At 41.7% G+C, this 24641-nt stretch overlaps 1 protein-coding gene across 6 annotated transcripts in view; it reads right to left on the bottom strand.

The window, feature by feature from the left end:
- esr1 (estrogen receptor 1) overlaps window positions 1–24641 on the bottom strand; it is a 267379-nt gene that overhangs the window by 158450 nt on the left and 84288 nt on the right. For all 6 annotated transcript variants that reach the window (XM_062956966.1, XM_062980464.1, XM_008116661.3 and 3 more), the window contains one exon: window positions 7438–7942. In XM_062956966.1, the coding sequence (XP_062813036.1) occupies window positions 7438–7865 (428 nt within the window). In that variant the 5' untranslated portion in view covers window positions 7866–7942. The remainder of the gene's footprint in view (window positions 1–7437; window positions 7943–24641) is intronic.

The following is a 24641-nucleotide window of genomic DNA, read 5'->3' on the forward strand; positions in this document are numbered from 1 at the left end:
AGCTGCGATAATTCTGCAGTGCAGAGGTGGGAATACGCTAGGGCGACTGGGCACGGGTCCAGCAGTGGGCAGCGTGAGGCCGGCTCTGTTCCAGCCACTTCTTCTGTGTTCCCTCGCTCCCTCAAGCCCAGGTATCTGAAGCAACCAATCAGGAGGCCACACCTCAGCCCTCCCCAGGAGCGCTTAGAGAGCTCCTTCAACCCCCTCCCGAACCCCTCGCCTGCCCCGAGTCTCAGCTTACGGCGCTGAGGAGTCAGGCGAGGACTTGGGGCTGCTGCAGGAAGCGCCACAGGTCGAAGGGGCTGCCCGCCTTATAATAAAAATAATAAAACTTTATTTATACCTCGCCACCATCTCCCCGCGGGGACTCGGCCCAAACAACATAAGGACAAAATATAAGCAACATAGTACAAATCACAATATAAAAAAGATAAAACAGTAATATATCAATTACAACAACAATACAGGATAAGACCGTGATAAATACAGGATAGATTATTAAAAACCCTCTGGGGCTGATTAATTAATGACTGTATCTCTGAAGGCCTGCCAAAACATCCAGGCCTTCAGTTGTTTCCTGAAGGAAGATAGAGAGGGAGCCATCCTAATCTCCCTGGGGAAGGAGTTCCAGAGTCAGGGAGCCATGGCCGAGAAGGCCCTCTCTCTCGTCCGCGGTCACGAAGATAGGCAGGTCCCGAACTGTTTAGAGCTTTATAGGTAATAACCTGCACCTTGAATTGGGCCCGGAATATTATCGGCAGCCAGTGGAGCTGCTTGAACAGGGGGGTTGACCCGGTTAGTAACCTAGCTGCCGACCGTTGTACCAACTGCAGTTTCCGGACCGTCTTCAAGGCCAGCCACACGTAGAGTGCATTACAGTAATCCATCCTTGAGGTAACCAGAGCACAGACCACCATGGTCAAGTCAGACTTCTCGAGGTACGTTCGCCTTGGCCGCTCCATAGGCGCCCCCATCGCCCTGGCCCCCGCTTTCCATGCTGCCACCCTCCATTCCTTGCCAGTGCTGGGAGCAAGCTGCAGCCGCTACGCCTGAACTTGAGTGGCCTCCTCCTCAGGCCATGCCCCCAGGGAGGAGACTTTAACTCCCAACAGCCTCACTGCTTTGGCTGATGTTCGGGGTTGGTGGGAACTGGAGTCCAAAACACTTGGGTCACCACCAAAGCTTGGGAAGCACTTGAAGGAAGTGACTCTGCACTTCTGCTTTAAAGTGAAGGCACCCTGGCACCACTTTTAACTGCCGTGGTGGCCCGGCTGCCACGGAGGCCAGGCCACAGCCGTGGAGGCAGGAAGGCCACGCCTGGGCGGAGGTGCCTCAACAGCGCCCCCTAGGCACCCCCTAGAGGATGGCACTTACTTCGCCTAATGATTGAACCGCCCCAGTCCCTGGTATCTGCTGAGGATTGGTTACCGGGTACTCTGTGGATACCAAAATCTCTGGATGCTTAAGTCCCACTCTATAGAATGGCATAGTAAAATGATACCCCTAATGTATATAAAATGGCAAAATTGAAGTCTTCATTTTTGATTTTTTAAATATTTTCTAACTATGGGTACCAGAATCCATGGATATAGAGGTCCATCAATATACAGAGATTCAAAGCCAGACCTTACGAAGCAACAACTCTGTGCTCTCCTCTGGATAGGTAGAACCTATCAATTTCACTTTTTCCTGATATTAAAATGGTTTAAACCTCTGAAAAAATATTTTAACAGACTGCTCCAATTTTGCAATGCTTTTACACAAAGAGAGATGGTAATGGGGTAACTACTTCTTCCCAGATTGCCCTCCCAGAAGCATCTCACAAGGCTCTTCCCAGAGAGCCTTCTCAGAAGGCACTCACATGTGAGCCTTCAGTATAACAGCAGTACTCACAAGGCACTTTTTCTGCTGCGGCAACAAACAAAGGCTTTTCTTAGTTCAGCCATGATACCTATGATGTTTGGAAAGACATGCAAAGGAAATGAATTAAAAATGAGAGGACAGACGCTAAAAAGTGAAAAAGATCCAGGGGAACAATTAGCCATAAATGGGGTTGTTGTTAGTTTTCCGGGCTGTATGGCCATGTTCCAGAAGCATTATCTCCTGACGTTTCATCCACATCTATGGCAGGCATCCTCAGAGGTTGTGATTAGCCATAAATACTGGCAGCAGCACAGAGGAGAAAATGAATAAATTTAATGGAGTGGACAGCAAGTTAAGCAAATATAAGGAGCAGCCCTCTGGATCAACAGAAAGCAGAAGATGAAGGGAGATGTCCAACACATGTTTGAAAGTTCCTATAATGTATCTCTGTGTTTGATCATTGCATATGTTAACATGGCTCTCTCATTTTAGTGATCTAACAAAAGAAACCATATTAGTAACTAGTCTTTATGAGCTATGATGGTACCAATAAGAATTTGGGAATTGAGGGAAGAGTCTGAACAGGAAAAAAGAACATATAAATGGTTGTGTGCAATATCAAGATGAACTTGAAAACAGTTGGTTCTTTATTTTTATTTTTATTTTTCACTTTTATTCTATGTGTGCAACCAAGAGAGAAAACCCTCATCTTTGGGAAATATAGGCTGCTCTGTGTTTGCTGGAGCTTTCAGCTAAATTTAATAGAGCCGTTTTAAAATACATAGTAAAATAAAAAGGTTTTAAGAGCAGCCTTTAAGAGCAATAGACACCCTGATTAATATCGTCCTTGCCATTTATCTTCACAACACAGATATAATTTCAGGTTGTAAAGAAGCAATTTAAGGCAGCCCATTGGAATTAGGAAATTTCAATGCGGCAAGAGAACATCAGTTATTTGCAGTATGAATCAATCTCTGGCATGCAGGGCCCAGCCAGATGAGTTCATGAGTTCTTGGGTTGATTAAAATGCCCAGGGCAAGTGACCACCACTCAGCTTCGGAATTCAGACACACCACAAAAGTAATACATTCCTTACAGTATTGTTGTTGATACAAATTGTATATCCCTTATAAAAATGCTTGGAATTAAATATGTTTAATTTTTTTCCAGATTTTGGAAGATTTGCACATATATACAGTGAGATCTTAGAGATGGGATCAAAGTCTAAAAAACAGAATTCATTTATGTTTCATATACAATGTATAAATATAACCAGTATAATTTTATACTCATAATTTTTATAATTTTGTGCATTAAGAAAAATTTGTGTCCATTAAATCATAAGAAAGCAAAAGTATAACTATCTCAGTCACCAATGTGAAATCATTTAGATTTTGGAGTATTTTGAATTTCCGAATATGTAGCCTATATAAATAAATTTGTGACTATACAAGCACTCGGCTGATAATTTTTAGCATACAAGGTTGCAATCCTAAGCATCCTTGTTTTAGTGATTTAAGAATCCATCTTAAGTGACTTAAATAACATTAACAGAATTTACTTAAAATGGAATATAATTAACACTGCACTCTTGAATATTAGAATGCATGCCCTAATGAATTAATATTGACCTGGGTCTTCAAGTGTTAACTGTTTGTGGTAGAAGAAAATTTAATTGCCATGTGCTACTTTTTATTTGTATTTATATTAATATATTTCAATGAGTTGTAAAACAAATTTTGTTCAATTAATGATTTTAATATGATTTTGTTTTATCATTGTCTGGGAATATTTTGTTTTAACTCACATTGTGAGCTGACTTAGGTCGCAATATTGGAAAAATAAAAAAATTAAATGAAGGAATGAATGAAGGAATAAATAAATAAATAAAGGGACTTGCCTCCAAAAAAGTGTGTAAGATTTCATTCCAGAAATCAGTGGAAACAAACTAAAGCTGCAAGAAATCACTGTGATGAGGAAGAAAAGAAGATGACAGAAAAGTTGGTCTGTTGGACAGGTCAGTCTCCTAGCTCTTCCAAGAAACCTAAACTTAATTATTTATTGTAATGTACATTAATATATATTCAGCTTCTTAGCCATGGATTCAGAGTGAAAGAAAGTCTCTTGCTGAGAGTTTTTGATTTTCGATACTGGTATCGAGACCCTTCTGGGGCCAGCAAGCAGTTAATAGTTCTATAACAGCAGGTTTTTACAAGAGGAGGACCCCCTATAAATGCAAAGATAATATTAAGATGCCTAAATAGGATCTTAGTTTTAGTGTAAAATCCTTCATATTGCAGGAGGCAAGACTGCAGCTATTGTGCTGTGATTTATGCCCACCCTGCAAGGTGACCTAATGAAAGCAACACTAGTGAGACAAATAAAATGTGCAGGTATGTCATAGCCACATGCACAGCCAATAGAAATTATTGTCACCTAGAATTTTGTCCATCCCACTCACCCTGGAAGAACTCCCATTCATGCCCTGGAATAACAAATTAACAATATCACAAAAATATATATTTTAAATGACTGAACTATTTGAGACTTTTGAAACTATGTTCAAAAGGCAGCGAAGAGCAGATATAAAACTAAGAAGAAACTTAAAAGTATGTGCAGAATTACTGAGGAAAAAAACCAATTTTCTTTTTAAAAAGGCTTCTTGGTAATCATGCATAGGAGTGTACTGTACAACTATTAAAATGCAACATAGTAATTTTAAATATATTAACTTTATAAAGTATCCAGTAGAGATTATCACAACTATAGTATCTGGCAGAAATTAAAGAAACATACATTATGTTAGATAAGCAGAGATTATTTAAAATGAATTTTTAAAATGTGTTTGAATTCTTTTTTAAGTCTAAAGTGCTTGAAAAACTTTTGGGTTCTAATGATAGTGTATTTGTCAAGTACACAATGTTCCATTATTCCTTAAACAAGTGAAAAGTTAAAGAAGTATTCTTTAGTGCCAGTAATGTGCAATTTAAAAAAAAGTTAGAAAAATTCACTGTAATACAATAATCTGAGGCAATGATGGGACAATTAAATATTCCATTGCACCATGAAGCATAAGCTCAGAGCATAGAAAAATTGAGTATTTTACATGCTGTTGCATCCATAACTGTTGAAGTTAAGTGATAGTACTAGTCATGTTGCCTTCTTTAAACCATCAGAAGCAGATTTGGGTGATTATTCTCTATGCTAGTTGTCTGGGGACTGTGTTGTAATCTCTGCACCTGGTTTTTAGTTTTTTAAAAAAACATTTGCACCCACTTTTATAACATTATTAGGAACTTGTGTGTGTCAATATCTGGCATTTACTCAACAATCATTACTTTGTCTGCTTGTTTATGGCCATAGGCAATGCTGATATTTTTAATTTCAGAAAAAAAACATCTTCCATACACTGTTTTTTCTTATTAAGAAAAGCATGTTTAGAAGTATCTCATCTTGTAGTACATTGTTTTTTTTGAACCCTTCCACTCAGTTTACAAAAAGTGTCTTTGTACTGCTATGTCAGTATACATTCCTTTTCCCTCAGTTTTGTCTATTTATATTGATTTTTCCTTGTAATAATCATTTTGTGTGTGTGTGTGTGTGTGTTTTGTAATTTAACTCAGGCCTGTTGGACAAAACCTGCTATCATCTTTTATATATGAAATACAATACAAAATGGAAATTAAAGCAGTGAGGGGGCATCAGGACTTTAATGCATGGCTTCTGTGCTAATAACTAGACACTGCAGAACTTTTAATAGCAAGGATGGCTGCAATTCTAGCCAAAATGTGTATTAAATATTGTTAGGCTCCAAGATGTACATATGAATTTAAAAAAATACCTATAAGCAATACAGACAATAAATATTTTGTCTGCTATTTGTGCAGAGCAGCAAACTATCACAGATAACCTAGGATTGCTAATACTTGACAGTGAGAAGCAAGGTATCAACTTTGTGTTGATTTCGGCCTGCAATATATTCCGAAAGGATATTGAATAATGAAATGAAAAATAATAAAGTTGGCAACATAATTTATTAGAAAATTGCTGGTCAAAATCAACACATAATAAATTATATTTTGTTTCAAAGAAGTAACCACAAACACAGAACAGATGTATTTTGAAATACTATTTGCCATAATTAAAATAGTGAAATACTATTTTCTGCTAACTTTTCAGTTGCTTCCTACTACAGAGTGGAGGTTTTTTCAAACCCATAAGCAAATAAGAGGTGACTTCAGGACAAGTAGGGGAAAGTGTTAAATCTCCTCATATACATGTACAGAACTAGACTAAAGCCTTGCAAGCTACATTGGTAGTAAAAATTGCACAGGGAAGACACAATGTACATATATAATGTGGTATTTATTTTAACCATAAATTTCTACAGTATCTGCTTGGGTTTGGTTCAAGGAACCCTCCCCCCTCAATTACTACCAAAACTGGTGGATGTTCAGGGCCTATTACATACAATGGCATACTAAAATGTTTACCTAATGTAAAATCAAGGTTTGCTGTTTGGAAATTTTGGGAAGATGCAAATGTTTTCAAGATGTGGATAGTTAAATCCATGGATACAGAATCCATGAATAGAGGCCAAACTTTACTCCCTGTACATACCTCTGTTTCACTGTTTTAATTCTATAAAATTAGCAGAGGAACTGAAAAACATGAAAGAAGAACAAATCACACTTTGTATCTTATGCTTTTTGTTACCTCTGCTATCATAGTACCAGCCACATTCCACAGTTCAAAGAGTCTTATTTTTTTACAGCTGCAGACCGATTAAAATTCTGAAGGATACTACTCCCCCTCATTAAAAAATATATTATTAGGTTTTAGATTCCTCTGTGAGAATACTACAGTGAGTTACTAAAAAAACCTACATTTTAAAATTTACTAATTTAAAAAACATAATAAAGTGTATAGTTGGATAGCCTTACAAGGATTTTATTTCCATCCCAAGGCCTTAAGTGCACTCCATAAAGGCTTCTTTACAATTTACAACTTATACAGACATAATTAAGTCATTAAGTTAATTACAACTGAGTAGAGAGGTGGGAAACTTAATCTCTGGACATGTCATATAAAAGGGCATTGATTCAACATGAAGGGAGATATTTTAGAAAATCCTTCTGACTCTAGATTTCAAGAAAACAAATATACAACAAGTACAGGCTAGCCCGAGAGCATTTTCCCATTCAAATCCCATTTTTTCATGTTCCTATGTAAGTGTTTTCATTTCTTGTAGTTTTCATCTTGTTCATTTTGCAGTTAACTATTTTAGGCTCTTGTTTTTCTCTTTTGCTCTGAGGCATATCTCTGTTGACAACCTGACTTGTTTTTCATGTTCATTTTCTTCCTCACATACACAGCAGCAATCACCCGAGTCACAACAGGCATTTTGATTTACATGACACTGTCACTTAGTCTAATTAGTCAGTGGTGACTCAACAGTCCTGTTGGCATGCCCACACAGAAATAGTCACACACGGCACTGTATCTTCCCCCACCTCCTTGCTCCAATTTTCATGTTATAAAAATATTTCTAAATAAATCAAAAGAATGATTTACCTGTAGAAGGCAGTGGGAGCTGCTTCTCGCATAGCAAAGCTGTTCGGTTCATTCTCAAGGTAATAAGGGACCTGCTGATTATGGTGATGAATAAAAGGCGAAAGCTGCGGTGCCGTCTGTAAAAATACTACTGGGCTCGGAGGGACGTTATTCAGAGAATGAAATCCTCCCAGGCTGTTCGACCCAAATGACTCTGTGGTTGGGGCATAAGTCAGGCTGGTTGAGCTGTACACCGGAGCAGCCGTTGAAAAATCATACACAGACCCTTCTGGGTAGTTAAAAACCCCAGTCTTGCTGCTGTCCACATACATTTCACTGATAGGTCGTTCCAGAGGAATCTTCATCTGAGGTCTGTTGAGAGGCTCTAGTTCATTGCCTTGTATCTGGTGCATTAAGGCAACACCGGGGGTTTTTGTGTGAAGGGTCATGGTCAGCGTCAGTGGCAGTGAACACGTAGCATATCTTGATTTGGAGCTCCAAGAGGAATCAGCAGCTGGCAGTCCACCTGGAAAAGGAGCAGAAACCGAGGTAACAGGCAGAAAAGAACATGTCTTTTGAACCGAGCCCCATGCATCTAGCTAGTCCCAGCAAAGGAGGCGAGTACATCCAAGGAGAGCATACACAGAAGGAGCGCAGCCTCTCCCTCTCTCTCTAACTTTAAGTACTTCTCATCTGAGCTAATACGCTTTACAAAGGTGCTGGCATTAAGCCAGATACTCTTGCCTTCCACTGACATTGGTTTAAACATCACTTCAGAAACAATTAGTTCTGGATTTATACCAAATACTTGTTTTTTTGCTTTGCTTGTTTTTCACTCCATGTAGCTCTGATAGTCAAAGACAACCGAGAGAGAGAAAGTGGCTAGGGACTTTAAAAAATCTTACAGAACACTAACCTAGCGTCCGTTCACATTGTATAACCCTACCAGGCTCCAATTTATCTTTCCTTATCTACACTCCCTGTTTTGCTCATCTTTATGTTTGCTGGAAATATGTAATGTGTACACTGTAGTGACCCTGGGCAGGACTGCAGTGTAACTTAGATAGGGTGTTGCAGAGTGTGTGTTTGTGTGGGCACACTTGCCATGTGTGCAGCCAGCTATGGAATGACAAATTCCACCGAGCAGAAATGAAAGGGTGTGTGTGGTATATCTATGTAGGAGAAAAGGCATATACTGGCTGCAATTACCATGGCATTTAGCTAGAGCATATTTAGCTGTTATGTTTATCTTTTTAAGGGTAAGCTAAACCGGCAATTGTCCTCCCATTGTGATAATCAGCATGTGTCTTTACTTTGCATTTCAAAATCCAGTAAAATGTATAGAGAAAACTAAAAAAAGCTCAGCACTGCTCAGACCTCATGACATTCAACAGCATTCAAAAGAACCTTGACAAGTGTTTTCATCTTTTGTTTCCTATACCATATTGAACTTAGTTTAAAAAAATACGCTTCAAAAATATCGAAAGGGATCCGTTTTAACACATTCAAATCTGAGACAAAAGAAAAATATGAATGCAGTTAAAATATTTACTTCACTACTGTATATGTTTCACTGAAGAGAAAGAGATACACAATGGAAGCACTACGTAAGCCTTAAAAATTATTCCCATGCCTAGATCTACAGCTCTCTATGGCTATGCTGGTTCAAAACAAAAGAAAACAAAAAAGGAATTTTCTAAATATTAACATATTGAATTCCAGATAGACTGAATATCAGCATTAATAAAACTTACATACCAAAATTAAATTGAACCTGATGATCTGATTTTAAAAATTGCAGACATTTTAAAATATATTTGCATGTTCATTTCTCACAAGTCATGTAACATATTTATTCTGCAATATATGACATCAACAATCAGAATAAAGTTTTAAAATACTTTATAACTAAATATGCTAGAATGTCTCAGTGTTTAGCATTTATTTGTAGCATGATGCACTGTTCAATGAAATATATTTGCCACAAAGAACAATATTGCATTATTTTCAATTTAAACAAAACTGCATATTTCATGGAAATTTGTAGCATAACTAATTGCATATAACTTTCAGAGCAACCTGATTCGAAGAATGTTACGGCAGCAACATTAATGAATTCCTTTTGAATCTTAAGCCTAGATCCATTCATATAGCTCTCAACCTGCCCTAACTAGCATGAATTATAGATAAATGATATACAGCAGAGTCTCACTTATCCAACATCCACTTATCCAACGTTCTGGATTATCCAACGCAGTTTACCTCCCACCCCGATCCACAGCTGTTTCTCTAGTCAGCAAGGATTGAACTTTTTATGGATTTAATTTCTGACAATGTTGCTACTGTAAATTCATTTCATGCAATTCTATCTTTATTTGTAGTCAATTTGTTAGTAGCCAATGTTTTTGTAGTCAATGTTTTCAATATATTGTGATGTTTTGGTGCTAAAATCATAAATACAGTAATTACTACATAACGTTACCATGTTTTGGAATGCTTTTTCTGTCGATTTGTTGTAAAACATGTTTTTGGTGCTTAATTTGTAAAATCATAATGTAATTTGACGTTTAATATGCTTTTCCTTAATCCCTCCTTATTATCCAACATTTTCGCTTATCCAATGTTCTGCTGGCCCGTTTATGTTGGACAAGTGAGATTCTACTGTAGTTGTTTATACAAGGAAAAGGGAAGAAAGAAGGAAAGAAAGAGAGAGGGAGAGAGGGAGAGAGAGAGGGAGAGAGGGAGGGAGGGAGGGAGAGAGAAAAGGAAGGAGGGTGAAAGAAAGAACATACCTGAATACAGAAAGACAGATTTAGAATATATGCCTCTGGGGACAAGTGAAAATATGAGTATGTCTGCATGTCTTTACAATTTTCCTAAGAAAGCAATTAGAAATTCTGTAGCGTTGCTACATGAAAAATATCCCAAAGTTTGTGCAACCGTAATTAAGTACTGGGTTGTCCAAACCTTTGGCATGCATTAGCCAGTCTTTAATTTATATTTTTTTATGTAGCAATGCTACAGAGCTTCTAATAGATAATTGGTTGGTTGACTGAATTTTACTTTTAGATGTAAATTAATTTTGTTACGTTTTAACACCAAAAACTAAAAATGAAATATGAAATGTGTTTATATACCTTTTATAACTTAATTTACAGTACATTACAAATTTCAGGATATATCACACTCCCTATGACATGATCAGAAAAGCACTGGAACTAAAATGCCCCTTAATTAAGTAGCCTTGATTAATCCTCTCTTCTTGGCCTTGATGTTACACCATTCACCCTACTGGGCATAGGTAATCCTGAATTAGCCACATCCTAACTACAAGGAGCCCAGATAATATCTGGGTCCCAAGACTCCTGTGTCTGTTTAAATGTGGGGAAACAGGTTTCTCAGAGATTTATCTACTTTGCACCTGATTCGCAGCTACTAGACAGATACCATGTGACTGGAAGGAAATGGAGCAACCAATGTGAGGGCAAAAGAAAAGACTGGTACACATGTTTTCCTTTAAATAAACACCCTGTTTCACTATGAATTCATTAGGTGAAACATTTCAATTTGTTGTTATCAGCAGAATCCACTTCTGGTGCTATAATTCTACATGAGCACTGTGGTTATTCATATAACTGTAAGAGAAAAACCATAAACAGGAATGTAAATATATTTAATTGCCCTTGAAATAGGTGTTATGCTCTAAAGAAAAGTTAAGTGTTGGTGATCTATTTGTCTAGGATGCATTGCTTGCTATGTACTCCCATCTGCCGTTCTAAATCCAAAACTTGGTTCCAATAAGAGTGCAATGGCCTAGCATTAGGTTCCTGCTGTTTTCCTGGCAGGACCAGCCTGAAATGCAGCAGCAAATGGTGACAACCAAGTCATGATAGAGCCAGGCAAGTTATATGAGGCAAAACATCCAACAAGATCTAGTGGTAAAAAATAGTAACAAAGTACATAATTAAACATTTCTTCTTTATCAAGGACACTCAACATCTACTGCTTGATGAGCTGTGCCATGCAACAGAGAGATAGGAACTGGGAGAAGGGCGTGGGGAAAAAAATAGGAAAATCTAAGATGACATATGAAGCAAATACAGTGAGCTTCAAAAATGCCCTTAAGTCTCACACTCTTCATTACAAGGCACATTATGCTGTCCCCATGGGAACAGCCTCAGAAAATTCCATATGAACTTTTCTCTGCCACACTCACAGCAGTGTCATTTCGGGGCTCCAGCAACTTGTAAAACAACATTGCCTCATGATGTTTGTTTGCTGCTCTACACTTAATAAAATATTAACCAAGGGCCAAACCAGGTGGGACACAGTGACCTCATTCATACTGGAAACATTCCAAATAGGATCATTTAGTTTAACTCACTGTGGTGGCCTTTGCAGTATGGAGATTTGATGGTTGTCAAGCTATATCCATATCTGGACAGAAATGACTTGTCTTCAGTAGTCTATGTTCTGGTAGCTTCCACATGTAATAGATGGAGTTGGTTTTGAAAACTGTTTGCCAGTGCAACTGGTATGGTATGCAGTGGCCAAACTGATGATAGGAACCAAGAGGTCTGGTCCTGTCTATCTGAGCCTGACTATCGCATTTGTATGTAGAATGGGTTCAATAGCACATCAGACCTGAATTCACATTAGAAGCCAATTGTGGCTATTCTGCTTTGGACCTATCACAAGCAACTTGACAATAATGCTAGGGCAAGTTGGAGACAGAGAAGATGAAGAACCATGTTACAGGGAAGAAACTTGTGCAAGGAACCACCACCTCAAATTTGTAAAACATGAGGATGTTGTCAATAAAAGGCTCACTTGCAGGTCTCTTATTCATGTCCAGGATGACCTTACAATACATAACAACAGCAATAACAACACTAAGTAAAGTTTTACTGAAAGTGTAAATGAGAACGTGAGATAGATGTAGACCATATGAGATCTAGGATTTGATACAGGTGGCAAGGGTCCTATGGTATAGTATTGCCTCAGGACAACTTGAACAGTTTCAATGAATTCTGTGCACACTGCGGGACACAGCAGTCCACAAATGATCTATGTAATATGAGCACTGTAAAACAGGCTGTACTGGTTTGGTGAACTTTGGGACAAGGGGGGAGGTTAACTTGTTTTATAATTGTTTCCTATATTGGCTTCAAGGAAATAAACTGTTTTTAAAATTAAAGACTAAAGGTTAAAGAATTATAGGGCCTCAGAATTACAAGGCTCTAGGGAGCTTTTGAAGCCAAGGGGCAGATGGAGGGACACTGTGAGTTAGAGGCCCCCCAGGATTCACAGAGATGTCATCCAAATGCAACATGGCCAACAAGAAAATAGAATTATTCAACATTACATTTGATCACATTTTCACATGTTCTAGTCTCTCTATTCATTAGTAATATTGTATATTTCAAATGGCATTGCCAAGCAGGAATATCACAGTACATTTAAAGTCCGGGATTAAGACCTAGAAACAACTTCTTGTGATATCACATGGGGTAGTCCCAGAAATGCCAATAAGCACAATACCTTAAACGTTTATTGTACCAAATATGGTATTTGAGGTTTTTTTTTAAAAAAAACGAACACCTGGGGGGGGGACACAGTATCTATGACACACTTTCTCTTCTCCTGAGATTTCTCCATCACCTTGAAGAAAAGAGGGTCCAGCCCCTGAGGTTTGGCAATTCCTATTTAAAAGTAGTGGGGTGGGAATAGTATGACCAGTAGATTTCATGCAATTTCTAGGACTTTTTTTGTGCCTCTCCATACTGTCCTGAACCTCGAGAAAATAAATGAAGTAAAAAGATCCCTTAAGTAAAATGCCTGGAATGTGTCCGTCGCCATTCCTGTCAGAGACAGAAACCTTTCTGCCAATTCCCAAAACACAGGGCTGATCTACACTGACCTAATAAACTTGGACCAATTCAGCATGATGTATGCCAATTTGGCCATGGGATGGGTCACATAGGGACTCCTACAGCTGCTGCAGAGGCAGGAGGGAGTCCCAACCACCCAGCACAACTGAACACAGTTTGACATTGCTAGATGGCGACCCTTACCATCATCCCCCCCCCCCCCATCTCTGGCAGCGACAGTGGGTCCAATCTGTCAGCCGACACCTGCAGTGATGTCAGCCAGGGCAATGGAATGATGAGGGAGTGGGGAGAGGAGGAATTGCCTTCCTCTCCTCCTACCTTCAGTGATCTCCCGCCACCCTGGCCAATGTCCCTGCAGCCAACAGTCAACAGGTTGGACCTGTGTTGAGTTGGAGACCACCATGACAGGTGGAGAGGACGGTAATTGCCATCTCATGTCCCCATGCCACCCGAGCCCAGGAAACACAGGACAGCATATTTGTAGCCAATTCTGAGCCAGAATTTGGGCTGTCCCCTGATTAAAACAAGGCAAGGCCTCATTAAGGCAATCTTTACCCTTCATTACCCTTAATCAGATCCATGAGGCATTTGGCTGCCTCAGAATTAATGTAGTGCCCATCTAACCTCAGTGGTCATTATATGTATGCCCTATGATTTCCAGTCACTTCCCATTGCAATTATAGCAAATATTATGCTGATAAAGAGGCAATGCTGCCTCATAAATATCTACAGGAGCAAAAATTGTCCCTCACATTTTAGTTTCCCTTTTTTGTTTAAGGGAGAAGCACATATCTGAATTGTAAATCATATGCCTGATATTCCTCTCTGGGAAGGGCAACATGCAAATAAATAAATAAATATGTTACATCTCATTTTGAATTTATATGATTTTCCTTTGTAAATTGGTCCCCATGAATGAGGAAAGCAGACTGGAAGAAGCTACATAATTAAGTTTTGCTCTGATACCAAGCCACACTATCAATTAGGCTTGGGTCCAAATCAGTTTGACCAAAAGTGATTTGTAATATTTGATGGTCCGTTTCATTAAATCGGAGAGGGATCTGAAGGGGGAGAGGGAACTGAAAAGCTTGGCAAAACGGATCAAGAGAGCCAGATTTGTGTCTGAGAATGGACACAACCGACGACTACAGTTCTCAGAAACCTCTCTTGCAGTTTGTTTTTTTAAAAAAAAATTATGGTAAAACATTATGGTCTGTATCGTAATTATAATGATATAACAAAATCTTTGTTACTTCTTCATTATGTAATTGCACAAATGGAGAAGCTTCCGGAGCTCCTTTCTCCCTCATTTTAGAGCTCCCAGGATGAAACTTGCTCTAACATTTACCACTGTTACCCCCCCTCCAAAATGTTTCACATTTTACTAATTTTTGGGAATATTTAAAAAGTTTTTATGAATAAAAATGATCAGAAAAAAATTACAAGAGCCATCTCTTTCAATTTCTATTTTCAATGATATAACATAATCAGGGCATCATTCTCCCTAAGTTTTTGAAAGATTTGCACCCAGTCCAACCCCCTTCTGCCAGGCAGGAAAAGCACAGTCAAAGCATCCCCAAATGATGTCCATCCAGCCTTTGAAATAATAATAATTAATAATAATAATAATTTTTAGTACTGATATCAGCATGGAGTTTGGTTTGGATAAATGTTCGACAGTGGCATTGAAGAAGGGAAAAATCATTGAAAGTGAGGGCATAAATATGCCTAATGGCCAAACAATAAAGTGTCACCAGCCAGAGGCCTATAAATATCTGGGCATACTACAGCTGGACAACATCAAGCATAAACATGTGAAGACTGTGGTCAGTAAAGAATACACACAAAGGATCAGAAAAATTCTCAAAAGCAAGCTCAATGGAGGCAACACCATCAAGGCCATAAACACCTGGGCCATGCCTGTCATAAGATACTGCTGGCATTATAAATTGGACACAGGTGGAACTGGACAACTTGGACAGAAAAGCAAGAAAACTCATGACCATTCATAATTCACTGCACCCTCGCAGTGATGTTGACCGGCTATATCTGCCTAGAAGATCAGGGGGCAGAGGACTCTTACAAGTCAAACAAGCAGTCAAAGAAGAAGAACATGCCCTGTTAGAATATGTAAAGCAAAGTGAAGAACCTGCTTTGATTGAAGTCAAAAATCAGAAACTCCTCAAAGCACAGCAGACAAAAAACCAGTGCAAGAAAACCGCACTACAAACTAGAGCTGACAGCTGGCACAACAAAACATTGCATGGAAAGTTCCTTGACAAAACTGAAGGAAAAGCTGATAAGGAGAAGACCTGGCTATGGCTCACGAATGGGACCCTGAAGAAGGAGACAGAAGGCCTGATCCTTGCAGCCCAGGAGCAAGCCATCAGGACAAATGCAATTACGGCCAAGATTGAAAAATCAGCTGATGACCCAAAATGCAGACTCTGCAAGGAAACTGACGAAACCATTGATCATATCCTCAGCTGCTGTAAGAAAATCGCACAGACAGACTACAAACAGAGGCACAACTATGTGGCCCAAATGATTCATTGGAACTTATGCTTCAAGTACCACCTCCCAGCAGCAAAGAACTGGTGGGATCACAAACCTGCAAAAGTATTGGAAAATGAGCACGCAAAGATACTGTGGGACTTCCGAATCCAAACTGACAAAGTTCTGGAACACAACACACCAGACATCACAGTTGTGGAAAAGAAAAAGGTTTGGATCATTTATGTTGCCATCCCAGGTGACAGTCTGTGATGACTCATGGGCCTTGTAGTCCTGCTCATGACATTGTAATGCCTGATGAAGAAGAAAACTTGGGTTTTTTACCTTCCCAGTCAGAACTGGAATCTTCTCAGCCAGATCTTTCCCAGGCAGATCTGGGAACCTTGCACCTGCAAGAAAGTTGTGTCCCAGAAGTATGTCAAACAAACCCAGAGCCTACATCTCCCGTGTTCTCTCGCCATGAGTTTTGTAAACAACAGAGGGGTTTGGAAGCAGCTTCGCGCAGGAGTGCTAGAATTGCAGCTAAGAATGTAGCCAATTAAGCCTGCTTTTCGTGAGAATCTTTAAGGAGTCAAACATCTGGTCTCAGAGTTTAGCTTTCGTTTCTGGTTCCCAGAGAACTGCTTCGGCGGGAAAGTTAGACTCTATATAGGTGTTTTACCCGCGTAGTAACTTCGCGGAGTCAATTCGTCAGCCTCCGGAGCGAGTTGTGTCTGGACAGCCCGCTCCGTTTCAAGCCTCGTTCCTGTTCAAGCCTTGTCCTGGTTTCCAGCCTTCGCTCCTGTTTCCCAGCCTTTGTATACCTACGGACCTTGCCTTGTTTCCCAGGACTAAACCTTGCCTTGTTTCACGGATTTTACCAAGTTATTCCACGGACCTTGTTCTTGTTCCTCGTTACCTTGTTCCACGATTCAAGCCTTGTTTCAAGTATCAAGTTATTTCCTAGCCTTGCTCAAGTTTATGGACTAAAGGACCTTGTCATCTCCCCTCACTTTGCCTGGCAAAGTGAGTGTTTCGGTTATTGGATTACAACTTTGGACCTTAATATTTCATATTGGACATTGTTTCTTTGGACTAATTTTGACCTTTCCTGAAAGGTCTGCTTCTGGACTAACTTTTACATTTGCTTTTATTAACTTTATATATTCTCTTAATAAAGATATTAGATAGAATCTGGCCTCTGCGTATGGTTATTGGTGCTCTGTAGCCTGGGTCGTGACAGTTTGACTCCGCCAACCTAAGCACCAATTAACCTCGGCCAGAATGTCTACCGGAACCGTACCTGGACCGGGCGGCCAGCCGATTACCTACACCATCGACAAGGATGAGGTGGACCGAATCCGTGATAAGCTCAATGCACAGGATGGGGAAATAAAGGGTTTGAAGGAACGCGGAATCCGTCTTCCGGCCATGGCGTTGCCAACCAAGTTTACTGGAGAAGCTTCTAAGGTTCATGTTTTCCGTCGCCAATGTCAAGCTTATCTAGAGGCCCGTGCTGCCGAGTTTCCCCAAGAAGACATCAAGGTGGCGTGGGTTTACAGTCTTCTAGACGGACCAGCGGCCAACTGGGCGACGGCACTGTTCGACCAAGCCTCCCCCCATCTAAGATCAGCGCAACGCTTCTTGGGTCACCTTAAGGAGACCTGGGGAATCGAGGACAATTTGGAGGCAGCCGGTCACAAACTCCGGCGCCTCTTTCAAGGAGACAGACCCATGTCTCAGTACATAGCCGAGTTCCGAGTGCTGGCCCACAACACTGGCTGGAATGATGTAGCCCTCAGAGGTCAATTCCGGGAGGGTCCCAACATCGAAATGCTGGAGGAAATCTCCAAGGTGGACCCTCCCCAGACCCTCGAAGCACTCATTGATCAATGTTTACGGGCTGAAGTCATGATTGCCAACAGGAAACAGTGGGTTCGAGGCCAGAGCGGTAGAGCTGGGGCAAAACCCCCCGCTCCCGCCAGCGTTCAGCCACGTCCAGTGTGGAGACCCCCACCACCAACCCCATACCCCAGAGGAAGCGAGGAGGTGCCGATGCAGTTGGGCAACGTGCGTCCCAGACTAGATGCCGCCGAGAAGGCCCGTCGGCAACGCTTAAACCTCTGTTGGTACTGCGGGAACGGGGGCCACTTCGCCAGAGAGTGCCCAGCCAAAGGGAAGCCCGCCGCCCGTCTTGCGGCGGCTTCCTCCACGGAGACGAAGGCGTCTGAGCCGGCTGTCACACAGCCGGCGGGGGAAGCCAACGACCGGGCGTAGAGAGGCTCGCCAACCCGGTCAAAAAACCCATTCAAGAGCCGCCAACCGGGGTCCTGTTCCTTCTAGTGGTCACCTTATGGTCAGCAAAAAAGGGACCCGTCATGATCCACGCCATGATAGACTCCGGAGCCACCAACAATTTCATTGATAGAGAGTATGCCGACTCTCTGGGATTACAATATCATGACTTCAAGAATGCCCGTGTGGTGCAAGCCATAGACGGCCGCCCCCTCAAGACGGGCCCCGTAAGCCAGTGGTCGGAACCCACCAGGATGTGGATAAGGGAACATATGGAAGAGATTTCCTTCTTTGTTACCGAGGTTCCCCATTTCCCTGTGATTTTGGGAATTCCATGGCTGACTCTCCACGACCCTAGCATCTCCTGGTCCAACAGAGAACTGCAGTTTGCCTCACAGTACTGCCAAAACCATTGCCTCGTAGCCAAGGTCTGCCATGCCACAGACACCGAGCCCATCATCACCCTGCCCAAAAAGTACTCCGAGTATTGGGATGTATTCAATGAAAAAGAAGCCGAGAAATTACCCCCACATAGACCTTATGACTGTGCCATTGACCTGGTGGAGGGGGCCCCGATCCCGCGAGGGCATCTATACTCCCTGACTGAACCAGAGCAAGAAGCTCTCAGGGAATTCATAGAGTCAAACCTTCGTAAGGGATTCATTAGACCCTCTCAATCCCCAGCCGCTTCCCCAGTGATGTTTGTGAAGAAGAAGTCAGGGGAACTACGCTTGGTGGTGGACTACAGAGCATTGAACAATATCACCAAGCGGAACAGCTATCCCCTGCCCTTAATCTCGGATCTACTGGATCGGCTTCGAGGAGCCAAGGTTTACACCAAGCTGGATCTTCGGGGGGCTTACAACTTAGTTCGCATCAGAGAAGGGGACGAGTGGAAGACCGCCTTCCAGACTAAATTCGGATTATTCGAGTCCCGAGTTATGAATTATGGATTATGCGGAGCACCCGCAACGTTCCAGCATTTTGTCAATGACATTTTTCAGGACTATCTAGATAGGTTCTTGATAATCTACCTGGACGATTTTTTGGTGTTTTCTAGATCACAATCAGAACATGAGAACCACGTCAAGATGGTGTTACAACGATTGCGGGATCATGGACTTTATGCCAAGCTGGAAAAATGCGCTTTTGATCTACAAGAGGTAGATTTCCTCGGGTACCGTATCTCGCCTCTAGGGCTCTCCATGGATCCAGCCAAGGTTTCAGCAGTATTGGAATGGCGGGCGCCAACTAACAAGAAAGAGGTGCAGCGATTCTTGGGGTTCGCGAACTATTACCGCAAGTTCATTCCAGATTTTGCCCGCTGGTCTGACCCAATCACTAGCTGCATCCGTGGAAAACAGCCCTTCCGCTGGACTGATCAAGCACAGAAAGGGTTCCAGCAACTAAAGAAATTATTCACGTCCCAGCCAATCCTTCAGCACCCAGATCCTGGAACCCCTTTTGTTGTGCAAGCGGACGCCTCTGATGTGGCAATTGGGGCTGTACTCCTACAACGGGTGGGAGACCACCTGCATCCTTGTGCCTTTTATTCCCGTCAACTAACCGCACCAGAGAGAAATTACACCATTTGGGAAAAGGAACTATTGGCCATAAAGGCAGCCTTTGAAACTTGGAGACATTGGCTAGAAGGGGCCAAATTTCCCATTGAAGTCCATACTGATCATCGGAATCTAGAGCATCTAAGAACTGCCCGCAAACTAAATCAGAGGCAACAACGTTGGGCTTTATTCTTTGAACGTTTTAACTTCCAGATTCATTATGTAACCCCAGCTCAAACTAAGCAAGCAGACGCCCTGTCACGCAAACCGGAATACGCTGCAGGACGCAAGGAGACCTTTGAATCCCAACTATTACAGCCCGAGAACTTTGCCACGCTCACAGTGGGGAACACCAAATCCACTCTCATTGATTCAACTCCCCCTACTCCTAGACCCCTCTGTGCTCAAGAAATCAGGGCTAGTCAACAAGCAGATGCCTGGGCGCAGGACCAACTTCGTCAAGGGCTGCAATTTCCCTTCTCACTTAAGGATGGACTGCTTTGCTATAGAAATCATGTTTATATCCCACCAGGGCAGGGCAGGGAAAAAGCACTTCGTCTGTGTCATGACTGCAAGCCAGCAGGGCATTTCGGACTATTTAAAACCATGCATTTGATCCTAAGAGATTTCTGGTGGCCCAAGATCCGCAAGGATGTGGAAAAATATGTCAACACCTGCCCAGTGTGCCAGCGCTCCAAGACAAGACGGGAAAAGCCTTCAGGGCTTCTGCATCCCCTTCCTACTCCATCTCGCCCATGGGAAATAATCTCTGCGGATTTCATCACTGACCTACCACCTTCCTGTGGATTCACCACGATTCTAGTGGTGGTGGACCTTTTCACCAAGTTAGCCCATTTCATTCCCTGTGAAGGCCTTCCCACGGCCAAAGAGACTGCAGATCTATTCCTCCAACATGTTTTCAGACTACATGGATTACCCAAGAGTTTGGTCACAGACCGTGGATCTCAATTCACCTCTCGTTTCTGGAAGGCACTACAAAAACTATTGGGCATAGACTCTCGCTTATCTTCAGCTCATCATCCTCAAACAGATGGGCAAACGGAGCGCACCAATGCCACTTTGGAACAGTATCTTCGCTGTTATGTAAACTACCAACAGGACAATTGGGCTTCTCTGTTACCACTGTCAGAGTTTGCCTACAACAATGGAGTTCAAGCTTCTACAAAAGAAACGCCGTTCTTTGCAAACTACGGCTTCCATCCACGTTTCTTTCCCCCTGTCATTGAAACTTCAGAAGTTCCCGCAGCAGAGGATTGGCTGCAGGAACTCACAGCGGTGCAACAACTTTTGCTCCAACAACTAGACCAAGCCAAGGAGGACTATAAACGTCACGCGGACAAACATCGCCAACCGGGCCCCGAAATCAAGGTAGGAGATCGGGTTTTTCTGTCCACTCGTTTTTTGCCCTCCCACCGCCCTTGCCGGAAGTTGGATGCCCGTTTCATTGGCCCCTATCCAGTGGTAGCGCAATTAAACCCCGTGACTTTCAAACTCCAACTTCCGCGTTCAATGCGCATTCACCCAGTGTTTCACCGCTCCCTGCTCCTTCCGGCGGATGGTGTGCGTCCTGATACAGACCAACCGGCCCCCCCTCCTGTTTTGATGAATGGGGAGGAGGAGTTCGAGGTTGAGGACATTCTGGATTCTCGCTTTCACCGCCACCGCCTACAATATCTCATTGACTGGGTGGGTTTTGGCCCTGAGGAACGCTCTTGGGAAGACGCCTCCACAGTCCATGCTCCTGATCTAACCCGTCGCTTTCATCAAACCTATCCCGCCAAGCCGCGACCTCGCGCCTCGGGGAGAGAGTCCCAGTTTGGGAGGGGCCTTGAGGAGGGGGATAGTGTGATGACTCATGGGCCTTGTAGTCCTGCTCATGACATTGTAATGCCTGATGAAGAAGAAAACTTGGGTTTTTTACCTTCCCAGTCAGAACTGGAATCTTCTCAGCCAGATCTTTCCCAGGCAGATCTGGGAACCTTGCACCTGCAAGAAAGTTGTGTCCCAGAAGTATGTCAAACAAACCCAGAGCCTACATCTCCCGTGTTCTCTCGCCATGAGTTTTGTAAACAACAGAGGGGTTTGGAAGCAGCTTCGCGCAGGAGTGCTAGAATTGCAGCTAAGAATGTAGCCAATTAAGCCTGCTTTTCGTGAGAATCTTTAAGGAGTCAAACATCTGGTCTCAGAGTTTAGCTTTCGTTTCTGGTTCCCAGAGAACTGCTTCGGCGGGAAAGTTAGACTCTATATAGGTGTTTTACCCGCGTAGTAACTTCGCGGAGTCAATTCGTCAGCCTCCGGAGCGAGTTGTGTCTGGACAGCCCGCTCCGTTTCAAGCCTCGTTCCTGTTCAAGCCTTGTCCTGGTTTCCAGCCTTCGCTCCTGTTTCCCAGCCTTTGTATACCTACGGACCTTGCCTTGTTTCCCAGGACTAAACCTTGCCTTGTTTCACGGATTTTACCAAGTTATTCCACGGACCTTGTTCTTGTTCCTCGTTACCTTGTTCCACGATTCAAGCCTTGTTTCAAGTATCAAGTTATTTCCTAGCCTTGCTCAAGTTTATGGACTAAAGGACCTTGTCATCTCCCCTCACTTTGCCTGGCAAAGTGAGTGTTTCGGTTATTGGATTACAACTTTGGACCTTAATATTTCATATTGGACATTGTTTCTTTGGACTAATTTTGACCTTTCCTGAAAGGTCTGCTTCTGGACTAACTTTTACATTTGCTTTTATTAACTTTATATATTCTCTTAATAAAGATATTAGATAGAATCTGGCCTCTGCGTATGGTTATTGGTGCTCTGTAGCCTGGGTCGTGACACAGTCGCATTGATGAAAAACAACAGGAAAAACTCAGCTGCTATCAGGACCTCAAGATTGAACTTCAAAGACTCTGGCAGAAACTAGTGCAGGTGGTCCCAGTGGTGATGGGCACACTAGGTGTCGTGCCAAAAGATCTCAGCCGGCATTTGGAAACAATAGACATTGACAAAATTATGATCTGCCAACTGCAAAAGGCCACCCTACTGGGATCTGCACGCATCATCCGAAAATACATCACACAGTCCTAGACACTTGGGAAGTGTTCAACTTGTGATTTTGTGAAACGAAATCCAGCATATCTATCTTTTTGCTGTGTCATACAATAAAATAATAATAGAAACCTACTAGGTAAACTTTGAAGTTACTGCCACTCAACTTTGCCACTCAACTTTGCCTAACTTTTAAGAGTTGATTCAACTCTTAAAAATCCCCTTTTATTTCAAAATCCCTTTACAGAATGAACACCAAAACTGGGAGAGAATTCTGGGAATTCTCTGGCAAGGACCCCTGTGCCAGAGAATTCAAAATGCCCCACCCTAAACTATATTTCCCAGAATTCTGCTCACTTCCTGCATTAAAGCCTCAATGTAAGTGTGGTCTCTGCCTGTCTCTCTCTGGGCCAGCCATGTGCTGTGGAGGGGACTTCTTCAATGGCTAGCCAGCCAGCCAGCCATCCCTCCTGCCCCCCACACCCACCAACACTAGCCCCTTTGGGGAAAGAGCGGGACTTCTCCCTCCATTCCACCCTTGCCATCCTCTTCAGGGCCCTTTGGGAGAACCAAACCCAACCCTTTTGGGGGAGAAATGGCACCCATGACAGAGACCTGGAGCTATTTAGGAGACACAAATGAAATTTTGCACAGCCCCAGTAGGCATTATAGGGTGAATGATATCCTAGGATGGAGGAAGCCTTTTTTTCTTTGCCATTGTTTCAGTCTACATGTTTACTGCATGCATGGTCTGTTCTGCTCAAATGCCTCCTTGGAAGTACAGAGTTCACTTCAGAATAAAAGCATTCAAGAGAGATGTCAGTGTGGATCTGTTGCACAAGGGAATTCTTTCTGGGCCAGTTCTCTCTACTCCCTATTTCCTCTTAGCCACAAAGAAGGTCTGCAAATGAACTGTAACCACATTCAAGTGGCTACATAACTCGCCCTGACTTCCTAGGTCTTCTGATTTCATTGTGTACTTCTTTCTCAAGTCAGGACAGTCGCTCACATCTCTCTATGTGCTTATCAGTAATAATATCTTATAACATCATTAACACAATAGGAAAGATTTAAGAACACAATCTTCTTAAGGTCAAAACAACGGCATGCTTCTGACATGTTTAAGCATGGTGCAACTCAGAAAATTAAATTAAAGCAATTAAAGAAAATAGCCAACTCTTGTTTACTGTAAATGTGAATATAATGAAAAGCAAAGTACTATTAAGTAATACACTGGCATACTCCTATTTTATTACTTTATCATCTTATTTCTCTTCAAAGTACAAAATACAGACAGTAGTACAGTTATAAAGAAAAAGAACAGTATTAATAATGTCATTTGACACTAAAATTACCCTGATTTCTGTTTTGATTTTTTAACTTATCCAATTTCAAGACTTAACTGAATGCCATATTTTATGCCTCTATCAAAAGAAAAAATAAATCAGAAAGCAACAATGGAAAAGTTATACCATTACATTCATTTTCTTTAGGTTACACTGAGTATGCAATAAAAGTTAAGTTGATTTAATAAAGTCTATTGCTTTCAACTGAAACTAATTTAGTCCAAATCCAGTTGAGCTTGATATTGTACCAGGTTTTCTTTTCTTCACTAAAATGATAAACTATTTCTTTTGGCAGTTTGTCACCAGATTCTAGATCCAAATTGCAAGATACCGTTTGGTCATGTAAAGATAACTGCAGCTTAATAAAATCCTGCATCTCTATAACTTATAAAAGTATAAGAATTTTGTCCCTATTTAGGTTGTAAAGATAAGATAACATAATTCATTTAAGTTCTCTTGAAGGCACTGCATATCTTTACAGTAGCAAAAAGACAATTGTTCATGTTTAAAAATATTTATTTTAAAGGGAGATCAGAAATGAGAAATGTGAGATAATAGATGATTTACAACACAGGTGAGTAGACCACA

The sequence above is a fragment of the Anolis carolinensis genome, chromosome 1, assembly GCF_035594765.1.
Source record: "Anolis carolinensis isolate JA03-04 chromosome 1, rAnoCar3.1.pri, whole genome shotgun sequence".
Lineage (NCBI taxonomy): Eukaryota > Metazoa > Chordata > Lepidosauria > Squamata > Dactyloidae > Anolis > Anolis carolinensis.